Raw genomic sequence first — 19,710 nt, 5'->3', positions numbered from 1 at the left:
AGCTTAGAGAGAATCCTACACATTGTGTGCGGCAGAGTCCAGAAAGCGCCATAAGCAGTGTGTCTGGCTGTTAGAGGTAGGGAGGGGTGAGCAGTGTCTTCGCTCAACAAACCAGCCTACCTCCCAGCCCGGGGCGCAGGCGGTTGTCGTAGCCATCCAGCAGTCTGTCCAGGATCCGGGTGAAAATGGTGATGTTGTCTCTACTGTCGTCAGGCAACGGCTCTCTGTGCCCAACCACTGCCCTGCAGAGTGAGAGAGAGACAGAGCGAGAGAGAGAGAGAGAGAGAGAGAGAGAGAGAAAGCGTTAGGTTGAACACAGCAGACATCTTTGAGTCTTTCCTGTAGCATTGGTTCCTCCGGCTCCTCAGATCAGCCATGGGAAATACACTAAATAGAAAAAGCTATCCGCAGCTTCACTTTGTGCTCATTATCAATTTCCTGTTTACAACGAGATCTGGCCAAACCATTGGAGTAACCACTGTTGTTTCCAACCACTGAGAGAGTTGTAGGGGTAACTGAACCTTTTTCTAATTCAACCTTCAGAGTCCTGGCTACCGCATTGATTGAGACCCAAACATGTTGGGATTTAATTTTGGGCGTTGTGTGGCAGCACATCACTCTCAGACATGGAAAGACTGATTGAAGTCCAAAAGGATTAGTCACAGAACTGCTGCCGGTCACAGAGCTGCTGCCGACTGTCACGGATCCCTCCGGAACTTTCATCATGCACACCTGTCCCCTATTCCCACTGATTAGTATTGTATATATGTGGCCTTTGATTTCCATGGTCTTGTCGATTATTGTTACAATGTCCGTTGGTTGTGTGAGTGCTTGTGCTGTTATTTATTCAAGGTTCTCCTCACTCTTTTGTGTGGGTTTCAATCCTGTGTTTTTGTTACGTGTTTGTTTGGTCTTCGTCCCCGTGCCTTTACACGGCACGCCGTAATATGGGCTTAATAAACTATTACGCATTCCTGCGTCCATCTCCCGTCCCTTCATGCCAACGTCACAGAATAATCGACCATTAAGGGAGACAGCGGGAATGGCCCGTCCGACGACGCTGCGACTGGTCCGTCCGGCCCCGCTGCAATTTCGGCAGCTGCAACTGGGCCGTCCGACAACGCCACAACAGGTCTGTTCGACGCCACTTCAGCAGCCACAAATGGCCCGTCCGACGCCATCACAACCTGTCCGTCCGACGCCACTGTTACTGGTCCGTCCTACGCTGCCGCAACTTTTGCAGCTGCATCGGGTCCCACACTGCGTTCCTGTGATCGTCCTCGAGGCAGGTGTTGTTGCGCATCGGGGGGGGGGGGGGGGGGCACCGTAATTTGGGCTGAATAAAAAAACTATTACGCATTCCTGCGCCTGTCTCCCGAATCATTCATACCAGCGTGACACCGACCGACAGTTGCCGACCGACAACTCACAGTCACAGAGCTGCTGCCGACAGACAACTCACAGTCACAGAGCTACTGCCGACAGACAACACAGTCACAGAGCTGCTGCCGACAGACAACTCACAGTCACAGAGCTGCTGCCGACAGACAACTCACAGTCACAGAGCTGCTGCAAACTCTGCCTCAGGGTTTTTTCCTCCTTCATTCTGCATATTATCCCACAAGTGACAAACGAGGTCCTGAATATGCAGTCAACCTCCGCTTCCTTAATTACCTTAAATATGCCAGAGCAATTATCTCTTTGTGGGCCTGGCCACCGTTCCCCAGTGAACAATGTGCTGGTGAGACGGAGAGGGCACCGTAGATGAGCTAATGAGTGCCATTTTCAATCAAACTCAGAGCCCCTGAGGGACTGACCTCTGACCTGTCTCCAGATTACCCCTATCAACAAGAATGTCTGAGGGCCACTAATAGCTAGCAGCCAAAGTCATTTATACGCAGGCATGCACCACCCATAAACACTCTCACAGGAACACAAATACAAACAGCCTTACATGTGCAGCTGTGCGTTCAAATACATTATACAGGTACGTCTACCCTTCACGTAGTACACTATAAGGATAAACAAACACAAGCCCTCAACTGGCAGACAGACTAGAAATGGTGATGTTTCAAGGGATAAGTACATTAGGTGTCCATCTGAAATATCCTTGTCAGTATATCAGTACTAACAGTACAGTTAAGGCAATGTCATAAAAGGAAGGACAGACAGAACATCACTTTTGTACGTGTGTGCATGCGTGTGGCACCTTGACGTATATACTACTATTTGTTTTTCACATCCAATCTCAGACGCCAGTCAAAGCCAAAGGGGCCTCTGCTGAAAATGAATCAGGTCTGAGTGATAAACACAGCAGAGCAACGTAGAGGAGAGAGCTTGAGAGAGAGAGGGAGAAAGAGAGAGAGAGAGAGAGAGAGAGAGAGAGAGAGAGAGAGAGAGAGAGAGAGAGAGAGAGGGAAAATGAGAGGCGATAAGGAGAGAGGGGGAAAAGGAGATAGGGGAGAAGAAGAGGGAGAGAGAGGGGAGAAGGAGAGGGAGAGAGAAGGGAGAAGGAGAGAGGAGAGAGGAGAGAGAGGGGGGGAAGAGGAAAAGGAGATAGGGTGAGAGAGAGGAGAGAAAGAGAGAGGGAGAGAGAGTGGGAGAAGGTGAAAGGGCGAGAGAGAAAGAGAGCGAGCAAGAGAGAAAAGGAGAGGAGAGCGAGAGAGAGAGAGATGGGGAAAAGGAGAGAACGAGAGAGGGAGAGAGAGAGAGAGAAAGAGAGAGAGAAGGTGGGGAGGAGAGGAGAGGAGAGAGAGATGAGGGAAAATGAGAGAAGGAGAGAGGGAGAGGAGGAGAGAGAGAGAGAGAGAAAGAGCGAGAGGAAGAAGGAGAGAGGGAGAGGGAGAGGGAGAGGGAGAGGGAGAGAGGGAGAGAGGGAGAGAGAGAGAGAGAGAGAGAAGGAGAGAAGGAGAGAAGGAGAGAGAGGGAAAGAGAGGGAAGGAAAAAGAGCCGCACTGTGTATAACTCCACCGACATCTAATTAAATTCCTTGAGCTTTAAGAGGGCCTGCATCCTCAGAAAGCTTCCCCCAATCCCCCCCACGCACAACTCTCCTTCCTCCTTCGCTCCCACTCCTCTCGCTCCCTCCCGCTCTCTGGAGTGTGCCGTGGGGGCTTATAGGGAGGCTTGTTACTGATTGACTGATAAGGACCCCGAAATCTGTCCACTGCTGGAGTGCCTGGGCCCACGCCCTCATTGTTTTGCTACTGGGTACCGGAGGCTGCCAGAATCCAATGGAGAGGATTAGTGGGCCCGGTCGGAGCTGCCTACAAATGACATTTTGAAAGCTGATGATTCTCCCCAGCGTGCTGTCGCTACAGGGGCCCTGCTTCATTTACTTACTATGGCAAGGGGAAATGAAAGGAAAGACAACCGCCATCTACCTCCAACAGGGGGGTATGAATGACATGGAGGGGGTACATGCCCTCATCAATAAACTCTTAATTAACAACATTTCTATTCCAGAATCAACCAACCCCCTACTGCCACCCATCAGCACCAAGGGTAAAGCCCTCCCTAGCCAACCCACTCACACATCTCCTCAGCCCCAGCCCATCACCAACCTATTGATACTAATATGCAGCATATCACACGACACATTGTATCCGACAAAGACATACCTGCTATCATTCAATGGCTTCACAATATGCCTGATTTTCCTTTGTTGGCCTTGTCTTTTTAGTGTCTTCCAATTGTCTGTGCTCAGAGGAGATAAGGCCTCCAGGAGAGAAAGGGAACAGGTTGAACAATGGTTGCTAATGCAGCATTGATTGACTCAGGGGCAGATGCCACGTCGCAGCTCAATAATGACCAACATTTCTGTTCATTCTTCTTTCATCTAATTGAAGCTAATGAGGGACGGATGCGTGTTGGGCGTGCGCTTTTGAAGAAGACTCAGTAAACTTAGCTCAGACTTTTATTAGGAGTACTCACGACACTCTGCCCATGTAGAATCTCTGGCCTTGCTGGCTGGCAAATGCAATGGTCAAACACTGAATCTTAAAAAGTACTCAGAGTTTACAGTCCTATTTTTTTTTTTAAAGGCGTGAGGGAGAGGGCGAGAATTAAAAGATGAGAAAATTTGTAGAGATTCTGCTACCACATCTACAGCACCAGGGAGCAGCCACTAAACAACACCATGTGTCTGCTTTTCCATTTCCTTCAGAGGTTAAATGCTGCTATAGAAACAGCAGCCACTATCGTCCCCCATTTCAAATCTGTTCCGCTGACTTCTAGAAGGCTATCCAGGAAACTGGAACAAGCATCACTCTCAAACATCTTTGTAAACAAGCAGCTATATAAAAACAAACAAATGTGTTTATCTCGCCATGACCAAACGGATAAAAGTTTTTGTCAGTGGGATGTTGTGAGTCAGTGACAGGAACATACAACCGAGTCTCACTGATAAGACGGCAACATACAGTGCAAACTATTCAGACCCTCTGACTTTTTTCCACATGTTGGTACGTTACAGCCTTATTCTAAAATGTATTACATATTTCACTCTACACACAATTTCGCATAATGACAAAGCAAAAACAGGTTTTTAGAAATGTTTGCAAATGTAAAAAAAAAACAACAACATAAGTATTCAGACCCTTTGCTATGAGACTCAGAATTGAGCTCAGGTGTGTCCTGCTTCCATTGATCATGCTTGAGATGTTTCTACAACTTAATTGGAGTCTACTTGGTGTAAGTTCAATTGATTGGAAATGATTTGGAAAGGCACACCCATCTATATAATGTCCCACAGTTGACGGAGCATGTCAGATCAAAAACCAAGCCATGAGGTTGAAGGAATTATCCGTAGAGCTCCGAGACAGGATTGGGTTGAGGCACAGATCTGGGAAAGGGTACCGAAAAATGTCTGCGGCATTGAAGGTCCCCAAAAAACACAGTGGCCTCCATCATTCTTAAAAAGGAAGAAGTTTGGAACCACCAAGACTCTTCCTAGATCTGGCCACCCGGCCAAACTGAGCAATCGAGGGAGAAGGGCCTTGGTCAGGGAGGTGACCAAGAACCCGATGGTCACTCTGACAGAGCTCCCCAGAGTTCCTCTGTGGAGATGGGAGAAGAAGAACAACCTTCCAGAAGGACAATCGTCTCTGCAGCACTCCACAAAATCAGGCCTTTATGGTAGAGTGGCCAGACGGAAGCCACTCCTCAGTAAAAGGCACATGACAGTCCGCTTGGAGTTTGCCAACATGCACCTAAAAGACTCTCAGACCATGAGAAACAAGATTCTCTGATTTGATAAAACCAAGATTGGACTCTTTGGCCTGAATGCCAAGCATCACATCTGGAGGAAACCTGGCATCATCCCTATGGTGAAGCATGGTGGTGTCAGCATCATGCTGCGGGGATGTTTTTCAGTGGCAGGGACTGGGAGACTAGTCAGGATCGAGGGAAAGATGAACTGAGAAAAGTAGAAAGAGATCCTTTATGAAAACCTGCTCCAGAGCACTCAGGACCTCAGACTGGGCCAAAGGTTCACCTTCCAACAGGACAACGGCCCAAAACACACAGCCAAGACAATACAGGAGTGGCTTTGGGACAAGTCTCTGAATGTCCTTGAGTGGTCCAGCCAGAGCCCAGTCTTGAACCCAATCGAACATCTCTGGAGAGACCTGAAAATAGCTCCACATCCAACCTGACAGAGCTTGAGAGGATCTGCAGAGAAGAATGGGCGAAACTCTCAGAATAAAGGTGTGCCAAGCTTGTAGCGTCATACCCTAGATCTCTCTCTCTCTCTCTCTGAAACCTTGCTCCATTTCCTGAAAACATTAAACACAAAACCTCATCTTCAAGCACTATTTACATAACCTCTGACTCCTCTTTCAAAATGAAACATTCGCCTCAAAACAGTTTTACCTGTGTTCAAAATCAAACACTGCTCTCAAATCATACACTCTCAAGCAGTCAGTAAACAATACACCGAAAAATAGAAAACACATTGTTCAAAACATACAATTCTCAGGGAGAAGTACATTTTTAATCTAAAAAAATATTCATATTTGTCCGTCATTGTCTTTTGATGAACGAAAACATGTTCTATCATAGTAGCTCAAAATTGATCAGAAATTACTACTTTGCTTTGCTCTTTGCAATTTTGTTTTTTGTTCTTCCTCCTCCTTGTACCCCTATTTTTACAGTACTGTACCCTGCATCTCACAAACTTGTAATTTGTCTCTGTGATACTGTAATTCTTGTTCTTTGTTGATATGAACCTGCAACCAGTCAAAATCTATTGAGTAGTTAGTACTGTTAATACAGTTTTTCTCAGTCGCTTTGATGCATTTCTTAGATCAAAAGTGAAATTCTTGATACTACTTGTACAACTTCCAAATCATCTAGTCACTTGTGCACATCATTACAGCAATGACTTATTCCTTTGAACAAATTGCAATTGAGAATGTACAAGTGTCAGCTTTTTTCCACATTATCAATTGCTCATGTAATGTTGATAAAAATATAGTAGATGGTTCTCTGTTGAATAGTCTTACCCCTCAAAACATCTAGGCATTAGTTCCTTGCATAAGCCATTACATGCAAAATTGTTGAACTATTTGTCATAAACTGTCAAGCATAGTTTTACACATTTCTATTAGACCTTTTGTACAAAAACGTGAATTGATGAATCGTGCAGGTGAAATTGACCCTCACTCATGAAGGAATGTAAAGTGTTAGTTCAACCAACAATCAACCAGTTGTCTAAATTGCTCAAAGGTACATCTCATGAAGAATCAATTGGCAAGCATATATAGACAGACCACAACACAGAGTTGCAATTTTCCAATAATGGATGGACCAGGAAACGAACAGGGTCAACAGCCAAGAGGAGGAAGAAGAGGAGCAAGGATGCGTGGTGGAAGGCAAAACAGAGGAAGAGGCAGAAGAGGACATAGGCGCATATCTGATGACATAAGGGCCACTGTTGTAGACCATGTGACCAATGTACACTGCACTGTTACTGTATATAAGCAGTATACTGTATACTTCCTACATGCTTCATATTACAGTAGTCCACTTGTATTTCACAGCATTCAGAAATATACTCTATACAGATACATACTGCACCTTACATGCACCCACCTGTATGTTTTACAGTAAAATGTGTGTTCGCATAGTTTTTGTCTATGTGAAAGTGTGCGATGCATCACTGCATTTTTCCCCACATAGGACTGCAAGATTACCTCAAACCGGTGGCAGAGGACGCCTTTTCACACCTCAACAGGAGGAGGCTACTTGCACCATGGTCCGAGCAAACAATGCCATGAGACTCAGGGAAATACAAAGGACCATTATAGAAGACAACGATGTCTTTGAAAACATCCATACGGTTAGCATCTCAACCATCGACAGAGTGCTGCATAGAAACCAGATGAGTATGAAACAGCTCTCCCAACGTTGTATACGTGGATGAGGCTGGCTTCAACCTGACCAAATGCAGAAGGCGGGATCGGAATATCATCGGTCACAGAGCTACTGTGGATTTGCCAGGCCAACTGGGAGGAAATATCACCATGTGTGCTGCTATTTCGGAGCATGGTGTCCTAACCCATATCCCCCTTATAGGGCCATACAACACCCAGCATCTACTCAACTTTTTAGAGACTCTCTACAGGGCTCTCATCCCTGATGATGAGAGGGGTCTGTTTAGAGAGGATTTGCCAAAGTATGTGGTCATTTGTGATAATGTGAGTTTCCATCGATCAAACATCATAAGGCAATGGTTTGTGACCCACCCGAGGATGCTCATAGAATTCCTCCCACCTTATTCACCATTCCTTAACCCAATTGAGGAGTTATTTTCAGCATGGAGGTGGAAGGTGTACGATCGTCAGCCACACACACAGATTACCCTGCTGGCTGCAATGGATGCAGAATGTGAGGACATCACAGTAGACGCCTGCAGAGGATGGATAAGGCATTCCAAAATATTCTTTCCATGTTGCATTGGAAGGGAAAATATCCGGTGTGATGTGGATGAGAATATGTGGGCCGACAGACAGGAACGTCTGGATGTGCAGAGACCGCACAACAGTGCTGCGGGCAAAGTTGTGCCTTAGGGGTGGTTTCCTGTGTTTCTTTCTAATTTACTTTTTTTTCCTTTGTGCCCCTTGGGTTGTCCAGTCTCTTTCAATCAATAACCCACATACAGTAATATGTAAATAGTACTGTTGAAATTGATATATGCCATAGAAGTGCAGCCTTGTGCATTTTCATTACAGTAACTGTCATCCAAACTGTAGCCTAAGTTTACATCAGGTAATACTGTCAAAGTACACAGTTACATTGACAACATGCCTAAATATTTTGACGACCTTGTTCGTGAACAATGACTCAATGACTTATCATTCTGATGACACTGACATGATCATTGGCATGAATATTTACTTTTGAGAGATGTACTAAGGATTTTTAGTGACTGACTAGCTTTAGAAACATATCTATTGTATATTGCAGTTTGTACAAATTGTTCTGAGAAATGCACTTATTATTTTGCACATGTTAGGGATGATGTGAAAAATGCACCAAAGTGACTGAGAAAAACTGTAAATGGAAATCACAATGCTCAGGGCCATACAATTTGTCCATTGTACAGTATACAGCCTACAATGCACTGTACTATAGTATCCATTCTCAGACTTTCTCCTTCCCACCTTCAACAACCTGTTTGCTCTCTGAACTGGCTTGTATTGGTTGTGTCACATCATTTGAAACAGGTTAAATCAATTTTGAGTGGTTGTGTTCAATCAATGACATATGTTCTCTATTTGTATTTGATTGTTGCCACTTGTGTTTACCAGTACGGATGACATGTGCATTAGACTGCAGAATGTGTTTTGAGAATGAGAATGTGTTTAGAGTTTTGCTGAAAAGTCTAAGTGAGATCTGCAAATTGTGTTTTACCATGTGAAATGGTTTAAGGTATTGACAACAGACTGCATATTTAGCTAAATGAGTCCAGGCAACTGAGAACTTTGTTCAGCCAATGGGTTTTAGTGTTTTAGCAATTGAGAAAAACTGTAAAACAAGGCCTACCTTCAAACTCAGTGCCTCTTTGCTTGACATCATGGGAAAATCAAAAGAAATCAGTCAAGACCTCAGAAAAAAAAATGTCGACCTCCACAAGTCTGGTTCATCCTTGGGAGTAATGTCCAAACTATAGTAAGCAAGTATAAACACCATGGGACCACTCAGCCGTCATAACGCTCAGGATGGAGACATGTTCTTTCTCCTAGAGAAAAACATACTTTGGTGCAAAAAGTTCAAATCAATCCCAGAACAACAACAAAGGACCTTGTGAAGATGCTGGAGGAAACAGTTACAAAAGTATCTGTATACACAGTAAAACAAGTCCTATATCGACATAACCTGAAAGGCCGCTCAGCAAGGAAAAAGCCACTGCTCAAAAACCACCATAAAAAAGCCAGACTACGGTTTGCAACTGCACATGGGGACAAAGATCGTACTTGGAGAAATGTCCTCTGGTCTGATTAAACAAAAATATAACTGTTTGGCCATAATGACCATCGAGGAAAAAGGGGAGGCTTGCAAGCCGAAGAACATAATCCGTGAGAAACAGGGGTGGCAGCATCATGTTGTGGGGGTGCTTTGCTGTAGGAGGGACTGGTGCACTTCACAAAATAGATGGCATCATGAGGGAGGAAGATCATGTGGATATATTGAAGCAACATCTCAAGAGAACAGTCAGGAAGTTTGGATGCAAATGGGAAGCTTGGTTGCAAATGGGTCTTCTAAACGGACAATGACGGACAATGACCCCAAGAATACTTCCAAAGTTGTGGCAAAATGGCCTAAGGACAACAAATAAAGTATTGGAGTGGCAATCAATCCTATAGAAAATTTGTGGGCAGAACTGAAAAAGCGTGTGCGAGCAAGGAGGCCTACAAACCTGACTCAGTTACACCAGCTCTGTCAGGAGGAATGGGCCAAATTTCATCCAACTTATTGTGGGAAGCTTGTTTGAAGGCTACCTGAAATGTTTGACCCAAGTTAAACAATTTAAAGGCAATGCAAATACTAATTGAGTGTATGTAAACTTCTGACCCACTGGGAATTTGATGAAAGAAAGAAATCATTCTCTCTACTGACATTTCACATTCTTAAAATAAAGTGGTGATCCTAACTGACCTAAGACAGGGAATTTTAACTTGGATTAAATGTCAGGAATTGTCAAAAACTGAGTTGAAATGTAGTTGGCTAAGGTGTAAGTAAACTTCTGACTTCAACTGCACATACTATGGGGGTTGAAGGCACTTTTAATGCAATATATCTAGTTCTTTGTACAGCATGTTTAAGTGAATGAGCTGGGGAATGTTAAAATGTGTTGATCCCAAATAGACTTGGGGAATAAATCAATAACTCTTTAGAATAAACTGCAGTTTGAGTGCTTTGGCAAGTGTTGTGTACAACAGAGTCAGATGTAATCTGATCAGCCTGCCAAATGCAGGTAAATATAACTTCCTAGAGGACGCTCTTCAATCGTCTTCTGCATGTTCAATGGTGGTGTTCTCTGTCCTCAACACTGAGCAGATCTAGTAAACGTTGTTTAGTGCCTGGCAGATTGCACCCTAAACTACACCATTGGCCAAAATACAACTCAGAAACAGTGTACTGATCCAGGAGTCCTTCAGCACAAACCCAATGCAGTAATCCCTGGTTTATCTGTTGGATATGCCTAAGTGTTGAGCCAAACCAGAGCCATCTCTGCCCGGCAGCTGCTGCTGCTCCTCTAGCCCTCCACGGTCTGGCAAGCAGTCAAACACACTGGATCTGGACTCTGGGGCCTCTGAGGAACATGTAACCTCGCTCATTTACATCACCCATTTGATTACAGACAAGATCCTCTGACCACAACCCCATTCTAGTAGCTCCCCACTCCCCAGAAGTGCCAGGGTAAAATAGGTTTATCATGATTAGAGTCACATCATGCAGCCTTATACATCATGCAGCCTTATACATCATGCAGCCTTATACATCATGCAGCCTTACGCATCATGCAGCCTTACGCATCATGCAGCCTTACGCATCATGCAGCCTTACGCATCATGCAGCCTTACGCATCATGCAGCCTTACGCATCATGCAGCCTTACGCATCATGCAGCCTTACTCATCATGCAGGCTTACGCATCATGCAGCCTTACGCATCATGCAGCCTTACGCATCATGCAGCCTTATACATCATGCAGCCTTATGCATCATGTAGCCTTATGTATCATGCAGCCTTACGCATCATGCAGCCTTACGCATCATGCAGCCTTACGCATCATGCAGCCTTACGCATCATGCAGCCTTACGCATCATGCAGCCTTACGCATCATGCAGCCTTATGCATCATGCAGCCTTACACATCATGCAGCCTTACACATCATGCAGCCTTACACATCATGCAGCCTTACACATCATGCAGCCTTACACATCATGCAGCCTTACACATCATGCAGCCTTGGCCAAACTTTTGTAGAACAACTAAAGTTGCATAAATAACTCTAAATTAAGCATTCAGGAGTACCTGGTTCTTTGTTAACTGCTCAACACAGAATAGCCACATGTGCGCACTCCCTCAACTCGTTTGGAGAAAATATACTTTCTATTTTATTCAGCTTTGTTTAATTGTATTCTTCATACTATAAAATAATGCCACGGAATTCTAAGCAAATCTTGTCTGCTAAATGAACTAGTGTAGCCCACAGCCATAAGGCATAGCCAGAACAGGACCTAACATAAGGACAACTCAGAGGATGCCATTCTGTTCTTCTGAAATATACTACATTTTCCTCATATCATGTTTCTTTAGACCTGTCTAAAATAAATCATGGATTCATTGTGAAGGTGTAGGCTATACTACATGGATTTATTAGACTTTTTAACATGGAGATGTTCCAAAAGTCAGCATCAGTGACTTGTAGACTGTGTGGAAGCCAGGAGACACTAATTAAAGGTCAATTACCGTGAGACCGACGGTTATTTGCTTGACAATCACCGGCTGACGAAATTTCGTAGCCCTTGTTAGGGTCCAAGAGCTTGGATAAGCCTTCAACTGACAAACCTAGTCAGGCTCTGTGAGGCGACTAAACAAGAAGGGAGGACCAGCTCCTGTCAAACCAGACAACATACAGATGTTACAACCATACTGTAGTCTGACAAGCATGGGGAAATAACATCCCGAGGAGGTTGGAAAGTAAAAAAATGTATGCTCACAAATGACTCTGATCTGTTTATTTTTGTCCCTCAAACATTAAAGTGCTTTGTGTCCTTGGTTTAGCGCCTTTGGCTAAATTAACATCTAGTGAGAAGAGTATTAATTAATGAAATATACAGAAGCATGCATAAAACATGTTTTTTTCTTCTGTTGGGATAATTATTACTAACATTTTACGAAGGCAGAATGCAACTCCTAGGGGCTTTCTTCATATTAGTTTCTCCTCTTTCAACTTCATTATTATTTCAGTAAAACTTTTCAGCTTTTATGGAGCAGCCCCTGTTGTTAAATGAACATTGTCTAACTGACTCACGTCCCAGAGAACTTTTATCATGCTTTACTAAAGCTCCCTGCTTTGCAGACACTCAATCTTGATGCTTCACTTATTTTCGTCTATTCCCTTGTGTTCAAGCCAATGAGGCATGTTGGCATACCAACAGACAGGGTGCTGTAGGATAATTCTCAAGCAGAGCATGCTCCAACAGACTGGCTCATTGACTGGCTTTCAGATGGAAGGATTTCAGCAAGCCCGTGTGGATCTGGAGGTATGCTGGATCATACCAATAGCTGTGAATTCCAACATAAGAGTTCACAGTGCATCAAGAAAGCGGACTGGCTTGTATTAAACCACTGTGAAATTGGAGAATATTCGCCAGTTGCGACTGAAAACATAATGTAACAAAACAATGCCTCTATAGGAGAAAGCATTTGTTGTCGGATTAAGCTGGGATCAATGGCTAACGAAGCTCAACTTCATGGCAGTGTAACATGGCATAGATAAACTCTGGCACAGCCATTCTCTGCAGCACACAAGGTGTTGAATCATCCATTGAGTCAACTCGCGTCACTGGTCAGTAAGGAGACCGACATCCATCCCCAGTTGCTCTGGAGCAGGATTGAGTTCTCTGTGTTCCACAGTGCAGCTGTGCAGACACACCCTCTGGAGGATCCACTCCGGCTCTAATCTGATTGTTCACCAATTAGGAACTTTGAAGCTGACAGATCAATTACTCAATATATATCAACACAATGCCGCTGTTAGTTATCCTATCTGAAATTCAGGTAATTAGCCAAGAGATCAATACACTGTGAGCAGGACGATGAACTTGGGGAGATATGAGAGAATTTGAGATTGATAAACTCCTTAATTAAACAGCTTGGCTGTGGATCCGACTCTTCTGGACCCCTCTTTGCGACCACTAAAGGTCCGACACTTCTGCGCATGTGCTGGATTCTCTACTTTACACAGTTTGTACTCTACTCGTTTGGCTGTCCAGAGAACAGGCTACTCTGGCGAATGGTGCTAGTTTAACAAAGTGAGATCAAAGCTGAATCAATGTCTGCAAGATCACATATAATAGCATTGTAGCAGGGCCCGCTTCCACAAGGAGGTAAAAGGGGGATTAACCCCCTCAGTTGAAACCTCTGCCCCATCAGTTTTTGTTTTTTACGTCCCTATATAAAATAGCAAAAAAGTTACAATGATTGGGAGACAGGTTGGCGCAAAAATAATCAGTGTCAGCATAATGGACATGGTGTGTAGGGGGGCTATGGAAAGTCACTGGGGCGGATAGGTGTGACTCCTTTGGGTTTCCATCAAAAGCGGTAAAAACGCTTCTTATCTGTGTAAGGCTAAGTGAATAAAGTGATACGCCTCCGCCTGTAATTTTTTCATTTTTAAGGGCGAGGTTTACCATTGAAGCTGCTTCACTCGAGTCTGCCTCACGCCCCACCACTACAAAGTTTAGTTTAGCTAGCTGTAAAAATTGTTAGTTGTGAAAGCATTGTGAAGTTCCTCTCTGACATTGAATGCACGTGTTCGTAAATCGCAGAAGTAAGACTGGAGGCTACAGGGCTGCTGAAGGCATTGAAGACCCCGGCTTTAAGTTTTACAGCCAACATGGTGCACAGAATCCTCAGGCTTCTCTATCCTCCAAACAAATGACACACCACCAGCTGCAAGCAAACGTCAACATTATGTATGTACAAATCTCCAGCAATAAGCGGTGGACAGACAGTACAGTAGACCAGCAGGACAGAGAAGACACTAATGTAAAATACTTTTTTTCAGCATGTTGGATGCTGTCATTGGTGAAATGTCAGAACGATTTAGCGAACGCAACAGCCAATTGGTGGAGAACCTGGGTGCACTTGAACAAGAGAGCCATGACCTTCTACATGTGAAAATGTCAAACCACTGCTGGATCAGATTTGGTGGAAGCTGACCAGTTTTTGCCGACTGAAATCGCTTGCTCTGGCTCCGATGTGGACAAATGGACCCCACTTGATATCTTGAAACGATTCTCTGGGTGTCAGGTATGCATAAATGACTGCAAGGGAGTCAGGCGCAGGAGAGCAGATAGTGGGTAGCAAACGGAGCCTTTTATTTAGGCGAACCAAAAGAAAACGCCACAACGAACACGAAATACAATATGGGTTGACAAAACCCAGCGCAACCAGACATACGTGCGCATACATGAAACAGATAAACAATACCACACAAAGACATGGGGGAAACAGAGGGTTAAATACACAACACATAATGAGGGAAATGAGAACCAGGTGTGGAAAAACGAGACAAAACAAATGAAAAATGAAAAATGGATTGCCGCTGAACACCGCCCGAACAAGGAGAGGCATCAACTTCAGTAGAAGTCGTGACACTGGGCTCTGCTATGCCGACCGTGCTTACTGCACTGAAATATGGACTGGCTTTTGGGGCGTCCACAGCTACAATTGAGGTCGGAAGTTTACATACACTTAGGTTGGAGTCATTAAAACACATTTTTCAACCACTCCACAAATTTCTTGTTAACAAACTATAGTTTTGGCAAGTCAGTTAGGACATCTACTTTGTGCATGACACAAGTAATTTTTCCAACAATTGTTTACAGACAGATTATTTCACTTATAATTCACTGTATCACAATTCCAGTGGGTCAGAAGTTTACATACACTAAATTGACTGTGCCTTTAAACAGCTTCGGAATTTGGCTTTAGAAGCTTCTGATAGGCTAATTGACATCATTTGAGTCAATTGGAGGTGTACCTGTGGATGTATTTCAAGGCCTAGACCTCAGAAACAATGTGTAGAAGATGCTGGAGGAAACAGGTACAAAAGTATCGATTTCTACAGTAAAACAAGTCCTGTGTCGACATCACCTGAAAGGCCGCTCAGCAAGGAAGAAGCCACTGCTCCAAAACCGCCATAAAAAAAGCCAGACTACGGTTTGCAACTGCATATAGGGACAAAGATCATGCATTTTGGACGAATGTCCTCTGGTCTGATGAAACAAAAATAGAACTGTTTGGCCATAATGACCATCGTTATGTTTGGAGAAAAAAGGGGAAGGCTTGTAAGCCGAAGAACACCATCCCACGGGGGTGGCAGCATCATGTTGTGGAGGTGCTTTGCTGCAGGAGGGACTGGTGCACTTCGCAAAATAGATGGCTTCATGAGAAAGGAAAATTATGTGGATATATTAAAGCAACATCTCAAGACATCAGTCAGGAAGTTAAAGCTTGGTCGCAAATGGGTCTTACAAATGGACAATGACCCCAAGCATACTTCCAAATTTGTGGCAAAATGGCTTAAGGACAACAAAGTCAAGGTATTGGAGTGGCCATAACAAAGCCCTGACCTCAATCCCACTGAAAATTTGTGTCACGTCTGCTCCGCTCTTCCCCGTCCCTGACGCTTGAGGACGCCAGGCTGCCCTGCATCACGCACTCCTATCATCCATTACGCACACCTGCCTTCCCTCGTCACGTGCATCAGCGATATTGGACTCACACGGACTCACTCATCACCTGTTATTACCTCCCCTGTATTTGTCAGTTCCCCAGCTCTGTAGCCCTGCTTCTGCATTAATTGTTTTTTGTTTGTATTACTAGTCTGCTGACGCTGTTCCTGTCTCGTTCCATGTCCGTTCTTTATTAAATGTTTGACTCCCCGTACCTGCTTCGTCTCTCCAGCATCATCCCATGTGACAATTTGTGGGCAGAACTGAAAAAGTGTGTGCGAGCAAGGAGGCCTACAAACCTGACTCGGTTACACCACCTCTGTCAGGAGGAATGGGCCAAAATTCACCCAACTAACTGTGGGAAGCTTGTGGAAAGCTACCCGAAACGTTTGACCCAAGTTAAACAATTTAAAGGCAATGCTACAAAATACAAATTGAGTGTATGTAAACTTCTGACCCACTGTGAATGTGATGAAAGAAATAAAAGCCAAAATAAATAATTCTCTCTATTATTATTCTGACATTTCATATTCTTAAAATAAAGTGGTGACCTAAGACAGGGAATTTTGACTCAGATTAAATGTCAGGAATTGTGAAAAACTGAATTTAAATGTATTTGGCTAAGGTGTATGTAAACTTCCGACTTCAACTGTATATGGGAGAACTCATTTTCCACTTTGACAAACTGTGTTCAGTCAGCACAGAAGAAGTATGCTTCACCCGAGGAAAGCTCAACTAATCCAAGTGACATTGGAGGAGGATTCTTACAAGATGACTTCGGGGAGAATGGAATGATCGATTACTCAGGAAGTTCCACAGAGAATCAAGGAGGCTGCAAACTCTTCTGAAAAGGTAAGAAACAATCTAGCTGGTTGGGTTTTATCAAAATATTGGTGGTATAGCCAGTGGCATAGCCAGTGGCATCATTTCAGCAAAAAAACCTGGGGTATGGAATGGCAAAATGACTTCCTTATCCAGCCTACGTTTTCAACTGGCATGCTTTATTGTGTTCAAGCATACAGTATCTGAGAGGACTTATATATTTCTGCTTTGTTTGTGTTTTGGGATTTTCTTACATTTTGTTCTTAACATCATCAAGGTGTAATGTGTCTATAATGTTTGTAGTGTTTTTTTTTTAACTTGTTTTAGTTTGTCATGGTGCTGATAGAGAACTGCAGAGATTTCAGGCCAACCTGCCACTTCTTGGTCAAAAGCACTCGAGGGGTCTCGGCATTTGAACTGTACCTATTGGAAACGTGTTTATGGTAGGCTGACATTGCTTAATTGATTATGTGGATCGAATTTGATTCACAGAAGTGAATTGTGCCATATCACAACGTGTTTCTGTACTCATGAGCAAGCAGCATTCATTTCTATGTTTGAAGCGGACTTGCATTGGCTGGTTTATTTGGCAAGACAGTTGTGCATGTCTGCAGCTCACTGTAGTAGGCTGTAGGCTGTGTTTTGGTTATTTGGATCTCTATTTGCCTTTTGTTTACTGTGTGTGTTTACTGTTCATGTAACTAGCCTAAATGTAGATTGTGTCATGCCTTATTGATCTGATATTTTCTTTACTAGGCCTGCTTGGTACCGCTATATTCTTCTTTCACATTCATTCGTTCACAGTTGTCAGTATTCTAAGCCAAACTGCTATTCAGTATTTTTGTTTGCATGCATGAATAACTAGGTTATTACTTTCAGCATTTAGTTTTGTATTATTTTGGTAAGACAGCTGTTCGTACAGCTGCATTCACATAGGGTAATTCACCTATTACAAACAGCCTATCTATGTTGTAGCCTGTTGTATAACATTACTGTAAGGCAAAACACCAGCTCATTTCTTATGAGATTTTAGAATGACAGAGAAAAATTGGACCGCTCGCACTGTGGCCAAAAGTAGGCAAAATATCTGCTTTGATTGAAACTAAACACAGGTATGCTACAGTTTGTTAAAACCATCTGCTCTGACTGTACACAATTCAAAACAACACTGTAGGTTACTTCAAAACAACACTGTAGGTTACTTCAAAACAACACTGTAGGTTACTTCAAAACAACACTGTAGGTTACTTCAAAACAACACTGTAGGTTACTTCAAAACAACACGGTAGGTTACTTCAAAACAATACTGTAGGTTACTTCAAAACAACACTGTAGGTTACTTCAAAACAACACTGTAGGTTACTTCAAAACAACACTGTAGGTTACTTTAAAACAACACTGTAGGTTACTTCAAAACAACACTGTAGGTTACTTCAAAACAACACTGTAGGTTACTTCAAAACAACACTGTAGGTTACTTCAAAACAACACTGTAGGTTACTTCAAAACAACACGGTAGGTTACTTCAAAACAACACTGTAGGTTACTTCAAAACAACACTGTAGGTTACTTCAAAACAACACGGTAGGTTACTTCAAAACAACACTGTAGGTTACTTCAAAACAACACGGTAGGTTACTTCAAAACAACACTGTAGGTTACTTCAAAACAACACTGTAGGTTACTTCAAAACAACACTGTAGGTTACTTCAAAACAACACGGTAGGTTACTTCAAAACAACACTGTAGGTTACTTCAAAACAACACTGTAGGTTACTTCAAAACAACACTGTAGGTTACTTCAAAACAACACTGTAGGTTACTTCAAAACAACACTGTCTAACTCAAGAAGTTCTAAAGCATCTCTCTGTGAAACTGAGATCAAATGGTTGGTATGCAGAGATGCTGCCTGGACGTTTCACTGGTAAAAACCTGAATAATTATCTTTCACGATTGGCAGTGAGAAATGTGAATGGAGGGTGAAGGTAAAGAAGCGTGTGTGTAAAGTAAAAGGTAAAGAAGCGTGTGTGTAAAGTAAAAGGTAAAGAAGCGTGTGTGTAAAGTAAAAGGTAAAGAAGCGTGTGTGTAAAGTAAAAGGTAAAGAAGCGTGTGTGTAAAGTAAAAGGTAAAGAAGCGTGTGTATAAAGTAAAAGGTAAAGAAGCGTGTGTGTAAAGTAAAAGGTAAAGAAGCCTGTGTGTAAAGTAAAAGGTAAAGAAGCGTGTGTGTAAAGTAAAAGGTAAAGAAACACACCTACAGAATGCGATTCGGATGTTCAGCTCTGGGTAAAAGGGATCCAGGGGGGTGGGACAGGGTGGTTACCTACGGATTCACAGCATTGGCCTTAATTAAAGACATGCTCCGGTACTTAGGAGACTAGTAAGTATTTTTAAACCTCCAGCTTGTGCTGGATGTGTCAATGTGTAGTTCATATATCATCTTCTATGAGCAGAATTACTGTACTACCTCAATTAGCCGCAAAATCCCTAGTTTGAAAGCGACTGCTGTCTGGAAGCTGTGCTGCACCATTTTCCCTACATTTTCCCTACATTTCCCCCCATGTGGGCCAGCCCCATAGCAATTCGAGATCCAGCCAATGAGATTCAGCCCTTTGCCATTTGAGTGACAGCTAGCAAGAATTACACACAGCAGAGCGAGAGAGAAAGCAATGACGTGGCGCACATACCAGGGACCACTTTTGGCTCGAACTACTGGCTAAAAAGTACCAGAGAATCCCTTTAAATATTCCCTGTTGATAATGTGTGGATGGTGCCTAACAGTAATATGCTTCTGCATGATGTGCTCGGCCTTCTACTCCCAACTCTTGACTTGCAACAAAATATGGGGCAATTCTTGTCACCATAGTATTTGCGATGTAAAGATGTAATAGGATCACTGGTGTTGCATATCATGATAT

General features: G+C 43.4%; 1 protein-coding gene across 1 annotated transcript in view; it reads right to left on the bottom strand.

Moving 5' to 3' along the window:
• The window catches only part of LOC110533955 (gamma-aminobutyric acid receptor subunit alpha-3-like), a 158,259-nt gene that overhangs the window by 86,079 nt on the left and 52,470 nt on the right, over positions 1-19,710 (bottom strand). Inside the window, exon 3 of the mRNA XM_036990375.2 lies at positions 121-242. Within this exon, the coding sequence (XP_036846270.1) occupies positions 121-242 (122 nt within the window). The remainder of the gene's footprint in view (positions 1-120; positions 243-19,710) is intronic.

The sequence above is a fragment of the Oncorhynchus mykiss genome, chromosome 10 (assembly GCF_057628025.1).
Source record: "Oncorhynchus mykiss isolate SJ-2025 chromosome 10, ASM5762802v1, whole genome shotgun sequence".
NCBI classification, from domain to species: domain Eukaryota; kingdom Metazoa; phylum Chordata; class Actinopteri; order Salmoniformes; family Salmonidae; genus Oncorhynchus; species Oncorhynchus mykiss.
This window is presented reverse-complemented; position numbering and strand designations above follow the sequence as displayed.